This window comes from Schistocerca piceifrons, chromosome 10 (assembly GCF_021461385.2).
Source record: "Schistocerca piceifrons isolate TAMUIC-IGC-003096 chromosome 10, iqSchPice1.1, whole genome shotgun sequence".
NCBI lineage: Eukaryota > Metazoa > Arthropoda > Insecta > Orthoptera > Acrididae > Schistocerca > Schistocerca piceifrons.
The window spans coordinates 144499133-144518127 of NC_060147.1; the positions used below are offsets into that span (position 1 = coordinate 144499133).

The 18995-nt window shown below is 44.4% G+C and overlaps 1 protein-coding gene across 12 annotated transcripts in view; it reads left to right on the forward strand.

Annotated features, from left to right (window-relative positions):
* Nucleotides 1-18995, forward strand: part of LOC124719084 (fasciclin-1) — a 656083-nt gene that overhangs the window by 627413 nt on the left and 9675 nt on the right. For 8 of the 12 annotated variants that reach the window (XM_047244768.1, XM_047244767.1, XM_047244764.1 and 5 more), the window contains 5 exons: nucleotides 679-893; nucleotides 6014-6176; nucleotides 7039-7183; nucleotides 10870-10899; nucleotides 18681-18913. In XM_047244768.1, coding sequence (XP_047100724.1) covers nucleotides 679-893; nucleotides 6014-6176; nucleotides 7039-7183; nucleotides 10870-10899; nucleotides 18681-18898 — 771 coding nt within the window. In that variant the 3' untranslated portion in view covers nucleotides 18899-18913. Of the gene's footprint in view, nucleotides 1-669; nucleotides 894-6013; nucleotides 6177-7038; nucleotides 7184-10869; nucleotides 10900-18680; nucleotides 18914-18995 lie in introns of all 12 variants that reach the window. The other 4 variants (XM_047244774.1, XM_047244775.1, XM_047244765.1 and 1 more) reach the window with 3 other exon arrangements.

Below are 18995 nucleotides of genomic sequence, written 5' to 3' on the forward strand. Positions count from 1 at the left end.
GACTCGGAAATTATCGTAACGAACGAACGGAGTGCAACTTACATTCGGCCATACACTTCACCGAGGAGTTTGTGCAGTCGGTTGTAAATTGCAGACTGTATTTGGTGAGAAATTGTCAATTCTCATTTCATCAGATGTCACTGCATTTTTAATATAGTTTCTTCAAACCGTCGTTGAACTCGGCTACGTTTTCATTTACAGGTTTCGGCAATGCTTTTGCTGTATCGGTTAGTAAGCTCGTTTTCAGACATTTTTAATTCCTCTTCACAACACCTCTTCATCATCTCTCTGCATCTTTAGCTAGTAGATCACGCCTGATAATAAGAGCAGACTTCACTACTCGAGTACCTGTCAGAAATGCACCACCGAGGGACTGGGGCCGTGACACGGCAGACGGTCAGTGACGAGTGCACAGATGTGAAGTGCATTTAATGTGACTCGCAGCAGCTGCACCCCGTTACGTTAACGAGCGCAGTTACTTGTCGAACTAGCTAGAGGTAATAGTTTAAGCTGCTGAGTACGGTGACGGGAGCCGCGAAACTGCGGACGGTCGCGGCGGCGGAGGCACGAGCTGGCCGACGTTCCCGGCGTCTTCCGGTGCACGTACCGTGTAGTTCGGTGTCTGGGTGTCGTAAGAGTAGAGGGCGGAGGTCAGGCACTTCACCCCAGCTGTTCCAGGTTCCGACGATGGCCGACCGTAAGAACCTCTACTTCAACGTCGTGCACGGCCCGGCGGGGAACAAGACGGTCACCGTCGAGGGCGGCGGTGTCAATGCCACCATCGTTCAGCCCAACATAGCCGCCACCAACGGTATGGTGCACATCATCAACAAGATACTGGGTGTCCCGTACACGACAGTCAAGGAGAAACTCCGGACGGACCCCATGCTGAAGTAAGTAGCTACTGAGACGGTAAAAGCGTAGCATTTCTCGACTTAGTGAAGAATAGAAATTTGGGGAGCGACAACCGGAGCAAATCTCAGTAAGAGATGTAAGAGTTGTCTGCGGTGCTAAATATAAGGAATCAAGCCGTGGCCCGTTTCCGAAACCCAGTTTCTGACATAATAAACCTGTATATTTGAAATGTAGTACTTCTCGTTAAAAGACTACACCTCACATATATCTCGTATGCTTCAGTACAGTGTCGGAAATGAAGAAAAATTTTACATCAGCAGCCAGAGGAGAGTACTTTGTAAGAAGGATCCAATATGTAGGATGAAAATTAGCCAATGCACTGCCTAGTATGGTCCTGACTCTCCACACAGTGAAGCTTACAAAGTTCCTTCTGCAAAATCCTTTCTAAACATTAGAAAGGTGTCAAGTTGCAAGGAGAATAACGAATACCTTCGAAAAAATACATGAATAGCAGCATACCATTTATGTGCAATGTTATTAGATGTTAATCAGTGATTTATTGCAAGAATTGTAACCTTTGTTGTTTTTGTACATACACAGTAAATAATTTGGTGCTGAATCAAAGGTTGTTTGGTCGATTAGGCTGCACGGTCTACCACTTCCTTTTTAATATGTATTTTTACTTGCGCGTGTGCGTGCACACACACACACACACACACACACACACACACACACACACACACACACACACACTCTCTCTCTCTCTCTCTCTCTCTCTCTCTCTCTCTCTCTGACCTCATGAAACAGATAACATCGCATTGCAGTAACATTGTTTAACCACAGAGATACAATATCAAATTTGTTTCTTCAGATGAAACTATATGGATTTTTTGGTTTCAGAATAGTGTTTCTACACAAGTTGTTATGAGTCTTATTCATTCTGCACAAGGTCACATATAGTCAGCTAATTCTTAATTACTCATAAATCTTGTAGACATAAAAAGCTTAATAGGATATGACAATAAATATTTTATCTTCTTCTTCTTCTTCGTCTTCTTGTTGTACGTGATCAGGCCCAGTGGACTGCACGCTGCTACAAGTTTCCTCCTCCATTGGATTCTGTCCGTTACTGCTGTCCACCATCTGTCCACATCTATTGATGCTCAGTTTAAATCTTCACGGAGGCCATCCCTCCGACGATTCTCGGGTCTACCTTTGGGGTCTCTTTCCTGCAGCTGTGAAATCCGGGAGCTTCCGAGGCCTTCTGTGATCTTCCATCAGGGCCATGTGGCCGGCCTACTGCATTCATTTGGCTTTGACAGTTCCCACTACGTTCAGCTGCCGGTATAGTTCCTCGAGCTCTCGGTTGTGTCTTATCCTCCATTACCCCGTGTCTTCATCCAGAACTGGACCGAAGATCTTCCGAACCACTTTTCTCTCAAAAACTAGGAGCTTACGGAAGTCCTGTTTCTGGATGCTTCGTGTCTCACAGCCAGATAGAACGTGCCCCTAGGTATTTAAATTCGTGCACTCTTTTGTAGGACTGGTATCCCACTTGCAGTGATTGTAGATGATCAGCAGTCTGACTTTGATCAGGCTTCATAACGAGGTACTCTGTCTCGGCTTTGTTTATGTTTAGCCCAAATTTGCTATCAGCCTCCGTTAGTGCTCTGGTCATTTGCTCTAACTCCTCTTCAGACCTAGAGAGTAAACAGATGTCGTCTGCATAGGCTAAGTATGCCAGTCTCTTTCCTTAGATTTCAATCCCTTCGTTCTCTCTGAAGGTCTCACGTACGATCTTCGTGAGGGCAAAGTTGAACAGGATAGCAGACGAATCATCTCCTTGTCCAAGTCCCGTCACAATTTCAAATTCCTCAGTTATGCGATATCCCATCTTCATATTTGCACGTGTTTCACTCAGACAGCTCTTTATCAAATTGACGAGTTTCTCTGCCGTGCCAGACTCTCTTAAACAGCTGAGCTGATCCATATTGCCTGTATCAGTCAGTGTATTCTTTCTGCAAGTTTCTCTCTTCCTGCCAGAATCATTCCAGATTCCATCTTCACCTGGACTCTTATTCTCCCCTGTAATTAGGTACTGGAAATCAAACTACAGTTTGGGTTCATCACAATTTAGCAGCTGTCGAAAGTACTCTTTCCACCTCTCAGCTGTATCGCTATCATTTGTCAGGATCTTATCGTGGGAATCTTTAACAAGTTTCTGCTTGGCCTGGTGACCTTTGCAGAGGTTCATCATCTTCAGAAACATTTCAGCAGTCTTTTGTCCTCTGAAATCTGTTTCTGCTGCAGTGATGATATACCTTATACAGGGTGTTACAAAAAGGTAAGGCCAAACTTTCAGGATACATTCCTCACACACAAATAAAGAAAAGATGCTATGCGGACATGTGTCCGGAAATGCTTAATTTCCATGTTAGAGCTCATTTTAGTTTCGTCCACCTACGCTCAATGGAGCACGTTATCATGATTTCATACGGGATACCCTACCTGTGCTGCTAGAACATGTGCCTTTACAAGTACGACACAACAAGTGGTTCATGCACGATGGAGCTCCTGCACATTTCAGTCAAAGTGTTTGTACGCTTCTCAACAATAGATTCGGTGACCGACGGATTGGTAGAGGCGGACCAATTCCATGGCATACCAAATGTAGACACTCTTCGTGCTCGTATTGTGGATGGCTGTGATACAATACGCCATTCTCCAGGGCTGCATCAACGCATCAGGGATTCCGTGCGACGGAGGGTGGATGCACGTATCCTCGCTAACAGAGGACATTTTGAACGTTTCCTGTAACAAAGTGTTTGAAGTCACGCTGGTACGTTCTGTTGCAGTGTGTTTCCATTCCGTGATTAATGTGATTTGAAGAGAAGTAATAAAATGAGCTCTAACATGGAAAGTAAGCGTTTCTGGACACATGTCCACATAACATATTTCCTTTCTTTGTGTGTGAGGAATGTTTCCTGAAAGTTTGGCCGTACCTTTTTGTAACACCCTGTATATTTCCTCTTTGCTCTTCTCAGAGTTGTTTGTGTAGACTTTCGGACCTTCTCAAATTGTACTGTGTCCTGTGCCAGATTTGTCCCCTAACGCCACTTGCTCCTAGCTTCCTTCCTCCTTTCCAGGGCATCTGCACATTCCTTTCCAAACCAGATCATCTTGCCCACTGTTTCCCATAAGTGTTTCCTTTGCTGTATCACTAACTGAGGTTTGTATGTTTCCCCACACAAATATTTTATCAACAGCATAAATTAACTGTACTTCTACATGTGTCAATTATCATTTCAGTGCACTCCGTTCAAATCTTCAGATAAGAAACACTCAATTAATTGGGTACTTTCCATTAATTGGGTACTTTCCATATATGTGAGGCATTCTGTTGCCAAGAGAAACTCAAAATTTCAGAGACAATGGAAACAGATGAGAGATGTGAAAATGCATTGAAGTTCTTCACCAGCTGTGACTACCAAATCCACATAGACTACCATCTTTTTTTTGTCATCTCGAATCCTATCCTACTCTTGTCATCTCATTTTCCATTGTATTAAATGTGGCAACATACCTATTATTTTAAGTATTGTTACTTTACAAAATTGTTAAGGCTTGTTGGCAAACTGTCTGCCTCGGGTTCTTTAGCCGGCTTCGGTCTGACGACTTTTCTGATATTTTGCCGACACGAGTGGCCGACACCGTCGAAGCTTCACCCTCCATTGCCGGCAGTGGACCGGAGTCGGGTTTGCCGTCGCAGCTGTACGTACCTCTCACGCACGTCCGAGGGCTTTTCTGCAGTCATTTCCGGTGCAGTTCTCCTCTCGCTGTCTGCAGTGGTCCTTCGCTACAGCACTGGAATCCGAGATCCGTCCACCTCGAGGCTTTCTCCTTTATCGTCAAAGCTTTTCTCACGTTTGTGTATGTCCATAGCTTCCCTAAATAGACACTTGTGATAATTCTTCTCTACTGCAAGAACTTTCATCTGCAAATGTCACCGAGTGGTCGCCCTCACACAGTTTCTCCACCTGCCTCAAACGGCAGTGCCGCTTACACTCCCAGTGTCGACCAACTGTCCAGCCGCAGCACCTCGGACACGAGATGCGACACCCGGAAAGCGTCGTAAGGAGCAATGGGTACTCCACTAGTTGTATGAGAAGTGTAACAGAGTCAAACACTCGGAAAAAGAAATGTCGGGTACTGCCTCTGTGCCGTACGTTCCCCGACTGACATCGGTCACGTATTGCACAAACACGGCATAAAGACTATTTATAAACTGACGCAGAAAATTGAAGAGAGTCTCAGATCGGCAAAGGAGAGAAAGGGCCTACTCGCAATGTCGGGACTACACTGATACCGTGCACGTGCAGGAGACTTTGTGTCGGAAAGACCAGACGATCGCTCGATACAGGGATCGGAGAACGTAAGCGGCACTACGTGGGGGGGGGGGGGGGGGGGGGGCAGGCGGAGAAACCGTGTGAGGCCGACCACTCGGTGAAATTTGCCGAGACAGTTCTGGCTGTAGAGAAGAACTGTCGTGCCCACTCGTTCGGCGAAGCTATAGAAATACACAAACGTGAGAATAGCCTCGACATGAAAGAAGAAAACCTCAGGGAGAACGGATCCCGGAATTTTGCGCTGCAGTGAAGGACCGTTGCAGGTAGCGAGAGGAGAACCACACCAGAAATGACTGCGGTAAAGTCCTGAGGTGTGGGCATATGGGTACCTACAGTCCACGGCCACGAGCTCGACTGCACTCCGCCACCGGCAACGGAGGGTGAAGCTTCGACGAAGCCAGCCGAGCGTACTGGCGAAAAGTCAGAAAAATAGTCGGCCGAAGAATCCGAGACAGAAGTCGACAGGCAGTTCCTCATTGTTACTTTAACTGTTACGTGTGCATTTCATCCCAGAAACACAGCTTCTGGCATCAACTCGCGTGTTATCGAACCACAGTAACGTGCACACTGCTGGTAAAAAAAATTGTGTTTTTGTGGTGAAATAACACACTTGTGTGATAGTTAAAACAACAGAAGTGAACATTGAGCTAAATTCGTAGTCTTGCATTTCATTTAAAAATGTGTACATACTATTAAAATCTTATTCGTAGCTGGTGTAAGGTTGTCTTAAAAAACTGATAACTGAATTTCAGTAAGACGTACCACCTCGGTGAGATGTCAGACTTCAACAAGATGCTGGACGAGAAGCACACCAAGTTCACATATTTTGTCCCCCGAGATTTGGCTTGGAAAAAAATGGAGGTCCGCGACCCGTCAGCGCACCGCAAACTCTTCATGAAGGAATTTACCTACCAGGTGTGTACCCGTGTCCCACGCGGCACGTCACGACATTTAATCTTTCGACTGTGAAGGAATACGACAGGAGTCCGAGAGTTGCGTGCCGGGACAGGTACGCTCGGCAACGCAATTCGCACTAGAAAATATTTCGAGACTCGTGTTTGTCGCATATCTGCAGGCGATTCCAGTGTTATTCTGTCGGCAGCACAACTGGCGGAAACTCGCCAAACTTTCTCGTGTTACGTAAACCCCTTACGCAGTGTTTCAATGTACACAATTTTGCTGCCAGTTCACCATTAGCACTAACGGCACCTTCTTTCGGCATTTGACAACCTCCTTTACGCTCGACACAAACTGACAGAACACAGTCACCAGCTCGTAAGTCTCGAGTGGACACAGTACGGCCGGGACGAAAAATTGTACCGGGCGTCTGCCGTACACTCGTGACGGCCGGTGGCCGTTTTCCGTTCGCGGACTGCCTCGCCGAGAAGTCGAAACTAATTGCGACACCGTTTGTGTCACCCGGGGCTCGATAGTACAATAACAGAATTTTGTCAACACGTCGGGTTTCAAACAACCTTTTTTAAAAGAACGAATTTTTTTTCTGTTTGCGTCTTAAGACACACTACTAATCAGAAATAAATTACCTGGTAAGAACTCGTACCACAAAAATGTACAAATATGTAACAACTGCAATCAAATTTTTACGCCTTTCAATAAAAACACAAAAGATGTGAATATAAAAAGTTATAGTAAATTCAGAATTACTATCCTTTTTAAAAATATTGTAGTACTAAAAACAGAACTAATGTGGCAGCACTGTGAAATGTAGTGAGGCGTGTTGCCACCCGTTTGTAGAGTATTTGTATTTATTTTGCAGGTGAAACAGATCCTGGAGAGACACCTGGTGATCTCAGACCGGGTGTACACGATGGGGGCGCTCAAGAAGCTCGCCTCCAACACTTCATCCGTGCTGCCCACCATGCGGGACCACCTCAGGCTGAGGGTTAGGGAGACCGAAAAGAGTAAGGACAACCGATTCTTTCAACTGGCTAACATTTTTCTTAAAATTCTTTGTGTCTTTTTCCAACATTCACTCCTGTAACAGATCCTCAGTATCTGCATACGATTTTCTCTTTTACCCCTCATCGTTCCTTGTGGTTCGATGTGCACGTGTGAGTTTTCTGTGTTTTTAGTGTACCGTTACTAATTCCCCCTTTCTCGTTCACTTTGTAATCGTCATTTTTCTACAGTCCTCTGTCGTTCGTAATCTTTTCGGTGTTCTGTAGTGAAAATTTCCCTCTTCGGTGAAGCGTTTTGACACTTCCCGTCAGGTTAAAACGGGGTCTCGTTCTAGGTATCTGGCCTACGGCGTCTGCCCGCGAAGTTCCGGGGCCAATTTTGATCCCGGCTTACCGGTCGCACCGGCACAGTAACTGCAGTGCCAGCTGGATACCGTAAATGACGGACGCGCATTCGGCCACCGAGTTGCGAGCGGGCAGTGTCGAGTAGACGACGTGCGACCGTAGTGCGCCGATGTCGTCACGTCGGGAGTCGCAGCTTCTCTAAATGGAGTGTTTAAGAATGTTTTGAAAAAGAAAAATGTGTGCGAGCAAAGTCCGTCACGAGCACACCTCGACTTTCGAACGCAGACGACGACGTGCAGACACTTTCTGCGATGTGATCCAAATGCACAGTGTGGACAATTATTTCTGAATAGAATTGTCACAGGTGATGAGAAACTGCGTTATCGATACGAACCTGCCAAAAAATGAGAAAGTACTGAAATTCGCACAAAGGGTCGACACTATTATGACGCAACTGACATTAAAGCCAGTACAGTAAAATTATTTAATTAGATAGATGAAAAATCTACTCACCGAGCGGCAGCAGGACACGCGCGTAAAAGACTGGTGCGATTGGCAAGTTTCTGGAGCCAGTGACTCCTCCTTCAGGCAGAAGGGTTGAAGGGGAAGGTAGAAGGAAGAAGGATGAAGGAAAAAGACGGGATAGGTCTAGGAAAAGGGGAGATTTTGAGAAAGTTACCCAGAACCGCGGGTTAGGGGAGACTTACCATACGGGATGAGAAGGAAAGACAGACTGTTGTCCCGTACGGTAAGTCTCCCCTGACCCACAGTTCTGGGTGGCTTTCTCAAAATCTTCCCCTTCTCCTAGACCTATCCAGTCCTTTTCCTTCACCCTTCCTCCTTCCCCTTCAGCCGTTCTGACAACGAGGAGCCACTGGCACCAAAAGCTTGCCAATCACAACAGTCTTTTATGCGTGTCTTCTGCTGCCACTTAGCGAGTAGATTTTTTTATCCATCTAATTAAATAATGTTATCAATAATTGTTTGTTTTCATTGTTATTTAGAACCACTGTGATGCACTAACTGAACGTCCCGAAGAACGACTTTTCTGGCATTTCGATACGGTTGTACAAATGTTCTTTGCATTGTACTCAATTGTGGGAGGCTATGTAGAAAACTTGAGGCATTAAAATCACTTTCCATATTTTTTATTAAACTAATCTCGAAACTTTTTGGACTGACGGGGCTGTTTTGGGCAGTGCTCTTACCTAATGAGCTGTGCAGCCCCCCCTCTCCCCCCTCTGTCTCCTATCTTCCAAACTTCACAGCAGGCCTCGCAGATAGCTTGGTGGACAAGCACTCCTGGGAGATGGGATATCACGGAGTGACGGCTTAGTGATAGCCTAGGGGTCTGTTTCCAGGATGAAAACTTTCACTCTGTACAGGAGCCACGAACCCAAAAGTAAGCCTCGCATGGGATACGCCATTACGAACTGAGCCAATTTGACACGACACGGAATCCAACTTCAAAGCTTCAAGTGCCTCGAGATGTTTCTAAATGCCACCGACACTGGTACAGAGGGAAATATTTATTCTGGAAACAGTCCCCTAGACTGGTTAGCCATTTATTCACATATACTTTTCTGAGAGATCCTCGTCCGTCGAGGTACGGTGGAAAACTTCCGTGAAATTGGTGAGGTATGAGACGAGGTCGTGGTGGAAGTAACTCAGTGAGGGGTGAGTCACGAGTTGCGCTCGGATAGCTCACTCGGTATAAGTATTGTACTGCCAACGAATGATGAGGTTGCAGGCTCAAGTGCTGGTCCAGCATAAAGTTTTCAGCTGCCCTGCCCTGCCACCCCCTCCTCCACCTCCCCCCACCTGCCACCCCCTCCTCCACTTCCACCCCCCCCCCCCCCGCCCCCAAAGAAAAATTAACACTATTAGAAAAGCAACATTTTTATACAAATTTTATCATGTTTCAACTCTCTCAACAGCACAAGAAGAACTTGACTGTGTGACTTAATAATCTCAGAATTTTCTTCATTATTATATTCGTACAAAGTCTGTCAAAGAAATATTGAGCTAGAATAAGTACAGTATAAACAGTTAATGAGACAACAGTGCTATCGGTTCCTGGTGGAAGTTTTCCATAATGTCGTACTGTGGATGAGAACAACGGGTACAATGTCACTGGCAGCACAAACCTACGATAAAGGTACAAGACAAATGATTCAGAAACCTTTCAAAGCAGTTCACTTTTTCTGAAAGAGACCACGAGAGTGGATGTCGACTTTTAAGGGCAACAGTTGACAAGAATTCACCAAAGTGGCGTACAAAATGGACTAGAGAATCGAAAAAATACAGCGCTCGACATATCGGGTAGAGCAGGGTGTACTCGGCACGAAATGCAATGCGAAAGTAATTCTGTGCCTGCTATTGCTACAGAAAAATTGGAATGTGATTTTCCTCACAATAATAATTAAGAAGTGATTTGATTAAAATTTTCACTGGCCGCTTATCAAAATGTGTTTTGCACTTGAGGTCTGACGTGTGATATTGGAAAGTAACCTTAAGACCCATTTCAATTGTGTGCACCCCCAGGTTTATCATATACTTATCCACAGTTGTCCTCTAAATACCCTCCAACCCCACCCACCCCTCTGGAATTGGATAACGCACAAAAGTCGTGAAATTAATGATATTTATTGGAAGAACTAAATGCCCTGTACTGAAAGAATGAAACAAACATAATGAGACGAATCAGCATTGGAATAAATGTGAAATTTGGTGCTTTTTGAAATAAAGGTCAGTGCACAATTCAGTTTACTGGCAATTTTTATTTTTGTATAAAACATAAGAACGGAGGGTAATGCTTTCCACAATATGAGGTACGAAAATTGAAGTAGTGTCCAACCGAATGCCAGACTCCTTTCGAGATGTCCGACAGCGCCGATAATACTCGGCCTCTACGAGGAGCGCGTCAGCAAAAGCCTCTAACGCAAGAGCTCCAGACTGCCCGAGTCGTGAATAGAGAAGTTCTCGTACATAAACACTGTGTGCCAGTGCGTATAACACGTCAGATAATTGTCACTAAAAATATAAAAAGCTTGTCAAAATGCATCTGGAAATAAATATTCATAGAAGTGAATGGCAGAAGGTTAACTTTGTAACAATTCGGTAACTCGTCATAGAAATAATTTGACCGAAGGCTGGTCGTCGGCTGCCGGCAGTATTGTGTACTCTTCTCAGTCGGAGACTTGGACAGTTCTCTCTGTAACATCCTAGCATTAAGTGCAAATGTGTGATCATATAAATTTTTAGTTACTAGAAATGTTGCTGTGAGTGTATTTTGCCGTTTCCTGACTGTTCTGAGTTGACAGAGAATTTGTTTCGGCTTGTAGGTAAGCAGAACCAGTCGCGATACACGTCGGGTGAGTGGGCGAGAAGCCGGCTGCCTCTCTGTGTGCGTCTGCCCCTTGTGTGAAAACGTGCACCCGCAGCCGTTGTCGCTCGTAGATCCGACTGCTGCGGGTCGCTTAGCACCAGAAAGCTCCGCTTTGCACTGTCGTAGTTGTGGAACTACTCGAATTTGTCTTATCTGTCTCGTTTGACGTAGTGTTTGTGTGTGACGTGTCTTGTGCTTATTGTACTGCTTTAAATCTTCCCTCAGAGAAATCACCTCTGCATCTCTTCCTTCTCTGACTGCCCAAAGAAAGGAAGAGCCACTCCATCTTTCACGTGTACAGATTTCACAGCTTTTCCTTCCAGGTGTAAAGTTTTCACAGCTTTTGGCTTACATTAACCCTAATGCACGCGTGTGAGCACCGTCTGTCAGTTTCCTCTGCTGTACCTGTGTCGCATGTCAGTGTGTTTCATTTCCGCGACTGCCCTGCAAATTTGGAGCACCCTCTTTGCGATTTGATTATTTTGCTGGTGAGTTACACCCGTCAGGAATTCGTAGGTGTCTGAGAAAATGAAATTGTATAAAGTGCACGATATTTGAGCAGTGTTCTGTGCTGCTGATAGGTGCGTGTAAAAGTAAGTACACATTCCCAGGAAATGTTTATAAGACTGACACAGGACTGATGCCCGTCAGTGAACAGGAGAACAGCCCATCACAGAAAATGCCGGAAACCTCAATTACGACGCACCGCACGGCTGCCGCCACACGTCCGAGCGCGTGCGTCTCCCGTGTGCTCCGTCCGGAGTACTTCGTCGTCTCGTTATGTCCGAATCGGTGAGAGGAGCAGATGTGTTTTGTGACCGGTCGAATGCGATGCGAAATGGTCCTCGCAATAAAATGGCACTTATCCGTTGCCGAGTGTTACGCGGAGCACAATTCGTGGGAAATGTTCACGGAACTGTTTGTGCCGGGAGACAGTTTGAGACTGGAGGTGTTATATCCCAGCCTCCGGCGAAGTCTACAGCACAAAACTTAGTGGCAAAATGGTACGAAATGGGCTCCGGAAAGGGACGAAGACATTGCTCGAGTGAAGGAAAGCCCCGAAACGGAGTCCGACAAAACCTCGGTGCCGTTCACACGCGCGAGAGGGAATTCGGAGATCTTCGTGTCCTAAAAAATTTACTGTTGTGCTCAACTTAAAGGATCAGTACTGAGCCCTGCCAGTGGTTTCCAAGTGAAGTGGAATCGGGACTTTTGGATCCAGTTTTTTATTTCGTCAGCTGTGATTCCGTTATAAAATCTGTACACAGAAAACTCGACATCTGTTAATACGTGCCCGCATCTCGTGGTCGTGCGGTAGCGTTCTCGCTTCCCACACCCGGGTTCCCGGGTTCGATTCCCGGCGGGGTCAGGGATTTTCTCTGCCTCGTGATGGCTGGGTGTTGTGTGCTGTCCTTAGGTTAGTTAGGTTTAAGTAGTTCTAAGTTCTAGGGGACTGATGACAATAGATGTTAAGTCCCATAGTGCTCAGAGCCATTTTTTTTTGTTAATACGTGTGACGTGTTTAAACGATACGGTAGAATCGGTCAAACAGATCGCGGCTGAAAATTTGAATTATGTAAATTTGAACACCTCGTCACAACCTCTTAATGTAAATGACAGTATATTAAAAACAAAAAATACACAGCAAGATTAGTACTAACATGCGAAATGGGAACTTCTCTCTGATAATAACTGGACCCGTGCTGTATGGGTTGTTTTATTTCAATTGTTCTGTACCACTACCCCCCTATTTCCCATTCGTCATATACACAAGTGTAAAAATTCCCAGGCCCCTGGAAGAGGCTTCAGCAAGACATTAAACTACCGGCTGTGTACAATACTATTCTACACACACCTCGTCGTCACTTTCGTATTTTGTGGAGATGTCTGACAGGTGTGGAATTTGCGTGGGATTCTTATTCGGGACATTGTACGAATTAGTTTGATACACCTCACTGAACACAAAAATACAAAGAAAGATTGAAAGTGTTGTGAACTTGTGCTTCTGTTCAGCTTTGGCCCAGTGCATGCAACCCTTCCTTGTCACAATTAGGCTGACGGTACGTCCAGAAAATGCTTTTTGTTTCATTCCACAATGTCACGCCTTACAGCACTGTGGCTGTATGTGTGTTTTTGTAAACAGCACTGTATTAGATTATGAAGTGTAGTCTAAATATATATAAGTGAGTTCTCCACTGGAACAAATTACAGGAACTGAACAGGAAAAAAATTGTGAATATATCTTATATACTCTTACAGAATTTATTTTAGACGAGCAGATAATGCGTGATCTATTTCAGTGTATTAATTGAAAGGGATATTATGATATTTTTCAGTGATTTAATCCACAGTATGCACCCAAATGGCTAGAACTACACGAGTATAAATCTGTGCAGCACACATACCTGCACACCTTCCCTGACGGTATTTCGTCAGGTACCGAGTCTGTCGACACCAGCCACGTGCCACTGTGGCGTTGCCGTGACGACGCTCACTTGCCGCACCGGTCGAGGATTGGCCAAATGGGCAGTGTACCCTCTGCACGGACTGAAAGCTCTCTCTGGTCAGTCAGTCACTCGCACTTGCGATCGTGTATTGACATGGAGCGTCACATTTTGTTCTACATAAAATCAGTGCTTAATATTAATACACTCGCCAGTCCATTAAGAAGTTGGCGCATTGTGGTGTCTGAAATTCTCACTAGAAAACTATAGTGGGGGGGGGGGGGGGGGTGCGCATGCTTGTGCACGCGTGTCAACAGTAATGACATTCCTCCTGAAGGTACACAGTGTCTAGTAAGGTGCGAAGCAAATAATTTTGAAATTTGAGTTACTGTGTGCTTAAAATATTGTTTAATTTGTAACACACTCTGATTTAACAAAAAAAATACCCCGCTTATTTGCAGAGTACTGAAGTTGCATGCAGAGACAATTTAAATGTTAATTTTTAAGACTAATTCACTGCCAAGCTTTATCCTAATTAAGAACTAAGTCTTTCGTGATGGCACTGCCGTGTAAATTATTCTCGGACTTCTCACTTCACCGGTTCAGAGTAAAACCTCGAGCTTTCGACGATACCCACCGTCCTCTTCGTCGACAACAACTGACTGTCAAAATATCTGCTGTGGTGGCCACATATAGCCCAAAGACACCTTCCAATCGCTTGGTAGTTACAACGTGCTGCCCGAGACAGTACCAGTGTCAATGCTGGTGGCACAACTCATCCTGCCGTAGTGTGAACATCGCAACAAATATCTCCGGATCTTCTCTGCATCGACAGCTCACTTTCGGACCCCCTAAGATTATATCGGCTGTCACAGTTGAAGGTTTTCTCACATATTCTTATTTATATGGCCTCTTCAGTTACACAATTGCAGTATATGGAAGCCTGGGACAAAACATTTGTTTCTTCCGACACTATTTTATGACGGTTTGTGAGGCTGTGCTCGGCAACTGCAGAGTTCTCCAGTTCTCGATTTATAATTTGTCACCGACATTCTGCACAGTGGTCGGAAACGGCGCAGACGGACTGACCGATCCCAGGAATCCTGAGCCCGAGACTGTCCTAAACACGACGTAACATCTGGTTTATCTTCTCAGGAGGTCGGAAAATACATCCGATATCTCGCCTTCCCAGGACTCTCCGTATTTTCCCAGATGTAGTGCTGCAAAAGTGAAGGAATGCTGAAGTTGGCTCGTCGCGCAAACGTTTAGCATTTTCACACTTTCTTTTCTCAGATAACGTCGACTCGATATCACGTGACCCGTGGCCGTTATCTCAGAATTCGTGCTTCAGATACTTAATTTTGGAACGGAAGTGGTCCTCGTCAGGAAAGGTTTCTGCTCTGTGTACTAGGGCCTTTAAAGCTGTCCTCTTCTGGACCGGACGGAGAAGACTCTGGGCAGTGAGACGTAAATCGGCGTGTGTCAGCTTGCGGTTCACCGAGTGGCTGAGGCATCCTTCCGACCCGATTTTCTTCATATCGGGACGTCTAAAAACGGCAGCCTTTCTTCTTTCTCTGTGTCGATAGTGAACTGGATATCTGAGTGAATGCTTTTCATACGATCCTGGAAGTGCTCAAGAGCTTCTACCCCTGTGGCCAGACCATAAATGTGTTGGTGAAGATGAACAAAGAGGAGCCAAATTTATTGCACAATCGTCGAAATGTTCAATAAAACCACACACATCCACATATCCTGTACACCGTCAAGACTGAGAAAGGAGAAAGGCTGCCATTTTCAGATGTTCCGGTACGACGAAAATCGCCGCCTCGGCCACACAGTGTACCGCGAGCCGACGCACACCGATTTAAGTCTCAGTGCACAGAGTTTTCACTGTCTGTGTCGAGAAGAGAGCAGCTTTACATATGTCGATACACAGAACAAAAACTGTTTCCGACAAGGACCACTTCTATTCCGAAAGTAATCATTCGAAGCACGTGTTCAGAAAGGACGGCTACGAGTCACGCGATATCGAATCGGGCCCTCAGAGTAAAGGAAATGTAAAAATGCCAGACTTTCACGTGATGAGCCACCGAACGCATTCCTCCCCTTTCACGGCACTACATCTGGCAAAAAAGGAAGAGTCCCGGGAAGACGAGGCATCGGACGCTTTTTGCGAGTGCCTAAGAAGATAAAGCAGATGCTACCGTCTGTTTAGGACAGTCTCAGCCTCAGGATTCCCGGGCTTCACAACACCGCGTTTGAGTGCAGAAGGAGTTACATCGGCTAGTCTGTCTGCAGCATTTCCAACCACTTTGCAGAACACCAGTGGCATATTAAAAATAGCGAATCGGAGAACTCTGCAATTGCCGAGCACAGACTCGCAAACGATTGTAAAATACTATTTGAAAAAACAAAAGCTTTTTCCCCGTCTTCCACATTTTGGGACTCTATAATTAAACAGGCTGTAGAAATGAGAACAACGTGTGAGAAACCCTTCATCTGTGACCGTTCGGAAACTGTCTTTGAGGTACGTAACACCACCACGACAGCAATTTTGACAGTCATTTGCTCCCGATGAAGTCGACTGTGGATATTGTCGAAAGCTCGATGTTTTACCCCGAAGTGACGTTGCGAGAAGTCCGAGAGTGTTTCGTACGACTGTATTCTAATTACCGAAAATAAATGCGACGTATAACTGTACACGAAGGGTTACGACACACGAACACTTTTCATTACAGACTCCACTGAAGTAACCCGACGAACTATTTTTAACTACTTTTTGTATTACACTTTAAACAAAAGATAAAACAGGAGCAAAGTACTGCAAACGAGACACTGTGGTCGTACCTCCGTGGCATTAGAAAATGATATTGATCAGAAGTAATTGTGCCTTTGTCTCTATTTAATTTTTAATGTTATTGATTTTAAAGTAATTAGTTCTCAAGTAAGTAGTTACTACTTACAACAGAATGCCTGTTATTAACATTGAATGTAAATGTAAACATAAAAGTAAACTCCATCTACATGTCATCCTCTGTCAGTGGCACAGTCGAATGTAGTACGGACGTGGAAAGGGGAGGGGGGGGGGGGGGGCTTGTGTGGACAGCCTGCTCTGCTCTCCTGGCTGTTGCCAGTTTTCGTCACCTGCAGCCACAACAACTCGGTCGAGTAGCGCCACGACTGGCATCACGAGGCTGAACGCACCCCCGCCTAGACCTCCCGCCGAGGAAAGTCTGCGGCACTACGGGGAGCCGACCACTCACTTGTCGAGGTGTACGACGTGCCACACGTAAATTAATATATTCTTATCAAAATCAGTATAAAAATCGAATTAGCAAAATTTGCTTAGGCGCTAGAGATTTTTAAAATTTATTTATATAAATATTTTCTTAATATGACACTTGGAAATTTAACAGGATAATGGGGGAGGTGTCTTTGCCCCAGCTAACAACAAATGAGAAAAATAATTATTTAGAACTAAACTGCAGTTAAAACAACATTTTTGAATTTTGAAAGAAAAAGTAAATTCATAGCCACCTAACTATGCGAATAAATGATTTCTTCTTTCCTCAGAAAAATAAAAATGAGCGAGATATCTAGGAAAAAGGAAAAGTTTGTTGCACATTGAGTTTCATTTCTTACGTCTTTGAAGAATGTACTGACAGCTACGTTGATTGTTATCTATTCTATTACAATGAAGAGATCCTGTTTTAGTTTGGAGTTGTTCTACAATGCTGGAGTTTTTGTTGTACCTTACCTGAGGGCTCTTAAAAAAATGATGAAGAAAAGAAAGTTAAATGAAGTGTTCCAAAACTTCTTGATGTAAATATAGATGTAACACAATGGGATAGTTCATCTCCAATCCCTCTTACACTATAATCAGGGGCAAATGGAAAATTATCAAAACATAAAATATCAGCAGTAATACTGGCAAGAAAAAACAAAGTTTTCAAAGTAATTTGCTTGGCATTTGCTGGCAATTCTGCTATACTTTGAGGAAGTTTAACAAATGTGGTAGTGCAAGGCAAAGTCTGGAGATGCTAGGCAGCAAAGCAGTTTTAACAGTCTCTATAGAACTAACTAAACGCTTAAAAAATCTCCTTAATTTTTAGTGGGAAGTATTATTTAATTTAAAAAAAAGGAAAACGTCAAATATTTGGGGACTGCGAATCATCAGTGACTCTCGTGCAAGTGGTTAGCTAGCATTAAAATATAAGCTCCGTGAACTAGTGATGTAGAAAATAAGAATTGGAATCAAAATACTGCCAAGCTCTTGGAATATAGGGAGCATAGCAGAAACACCTAGAAGAAATTTGGTCATTTGTATGGAATTGATAACAAGAGAATAACCAAACAGATCTCAGTCATTAAGATGCCGAGTTCAAGATGGACTTACAAAGAAGCAGCACAAGACAAGGAACAACAGAGTGAAGCAGCATCAGAGGAAAAATGTTATGGATGAAAGGATTCCTAGCCAGGAAGGAAAAGGAAACAGGTTGTAAGTGGACCTATAAAAGGAAATAGGAACACAGTGAAAAGATGGGGAATAATTGACAAAAAGGGAAAAAAAACAACCTTAAAGTGATATGCATTCTGCAAAAGGTCGCAATCGTCCTCTGAAACACGTTGTACTATAATACTAGAAAAAAGAATCTCAAGAGAAACAATTAATGCAATACAGATGACATATGCAGCTGATTCTTAATACACCAATATATACTTAAAATTTGGTGCCAACAGCAAAGCTAAGAAAATGAAGAATGAGTGAGTACAGAGCTAAACATAAGTTCCAGTATTTTCACAAAAAAGGGATAAACTTTAACTCAAATAACAGAAATTGAGACCTGTGTTTAAAAAAAAATGTCCCAAAAATCGGGAATAAATTGGAGATTTTTTAAAAGTAAATACTAAATTCAGAAAGATATATATGCTGAAAAGGTAAGAAATCAAAAACAATGTTCACAGAAGAAGGAAAACGTGCAAAACAAGGAGCCCACACTGCAAACACAGCAGCATTTCACAGAATTTGTCGAGATGAGCCGTTGCCACAGTATGTAAAATGAAAACATACTTAACTGTCACTAATAAATCGCTCAGTACGGCCGAGTATCCTACCACCCGACCTCCCCAGTCACAAAAGCTGCTCCTACGACCCGTAAGAAAAACGGTCAGTCAAATTTCACACCAGAAATCGTATTTGTTTTCTGTTGTTTTCACAGATGATCATTACAAGTGAAGTACCTTCAGGTGCGAATTTAAACTCAAAACGTTTAGACGGTGTCACAAGAGTGCACACCGTGTCTTTACTCTGTGCTTCCCGCAGGTTACTACGTGGAGTGGCAGGGTGAGTGGATCCACATCTTCCGGCCAGACGTGGAGTGCACGAACGGCATCATACACGTCATGGATTACGTCTTCATGAAGGAGGGCGACATCGTCGTGGGCGGCCCGGACGGAGCCGGCCAGCAGGTCGCGTCGCTCGCGGTCGTCGCGTCCACTCACCTCGTCGTGCTCGCCACCGTCCGGTGGTTGCTGCACTAGTGGGCACTCGGCAAGGTACGTACGACTCGAGAGAGTGTAGAGGGCTAAAAAAAAAAAAAAAAAAAAAAAAACACTTGCATTTTGTCTTATTCGACTC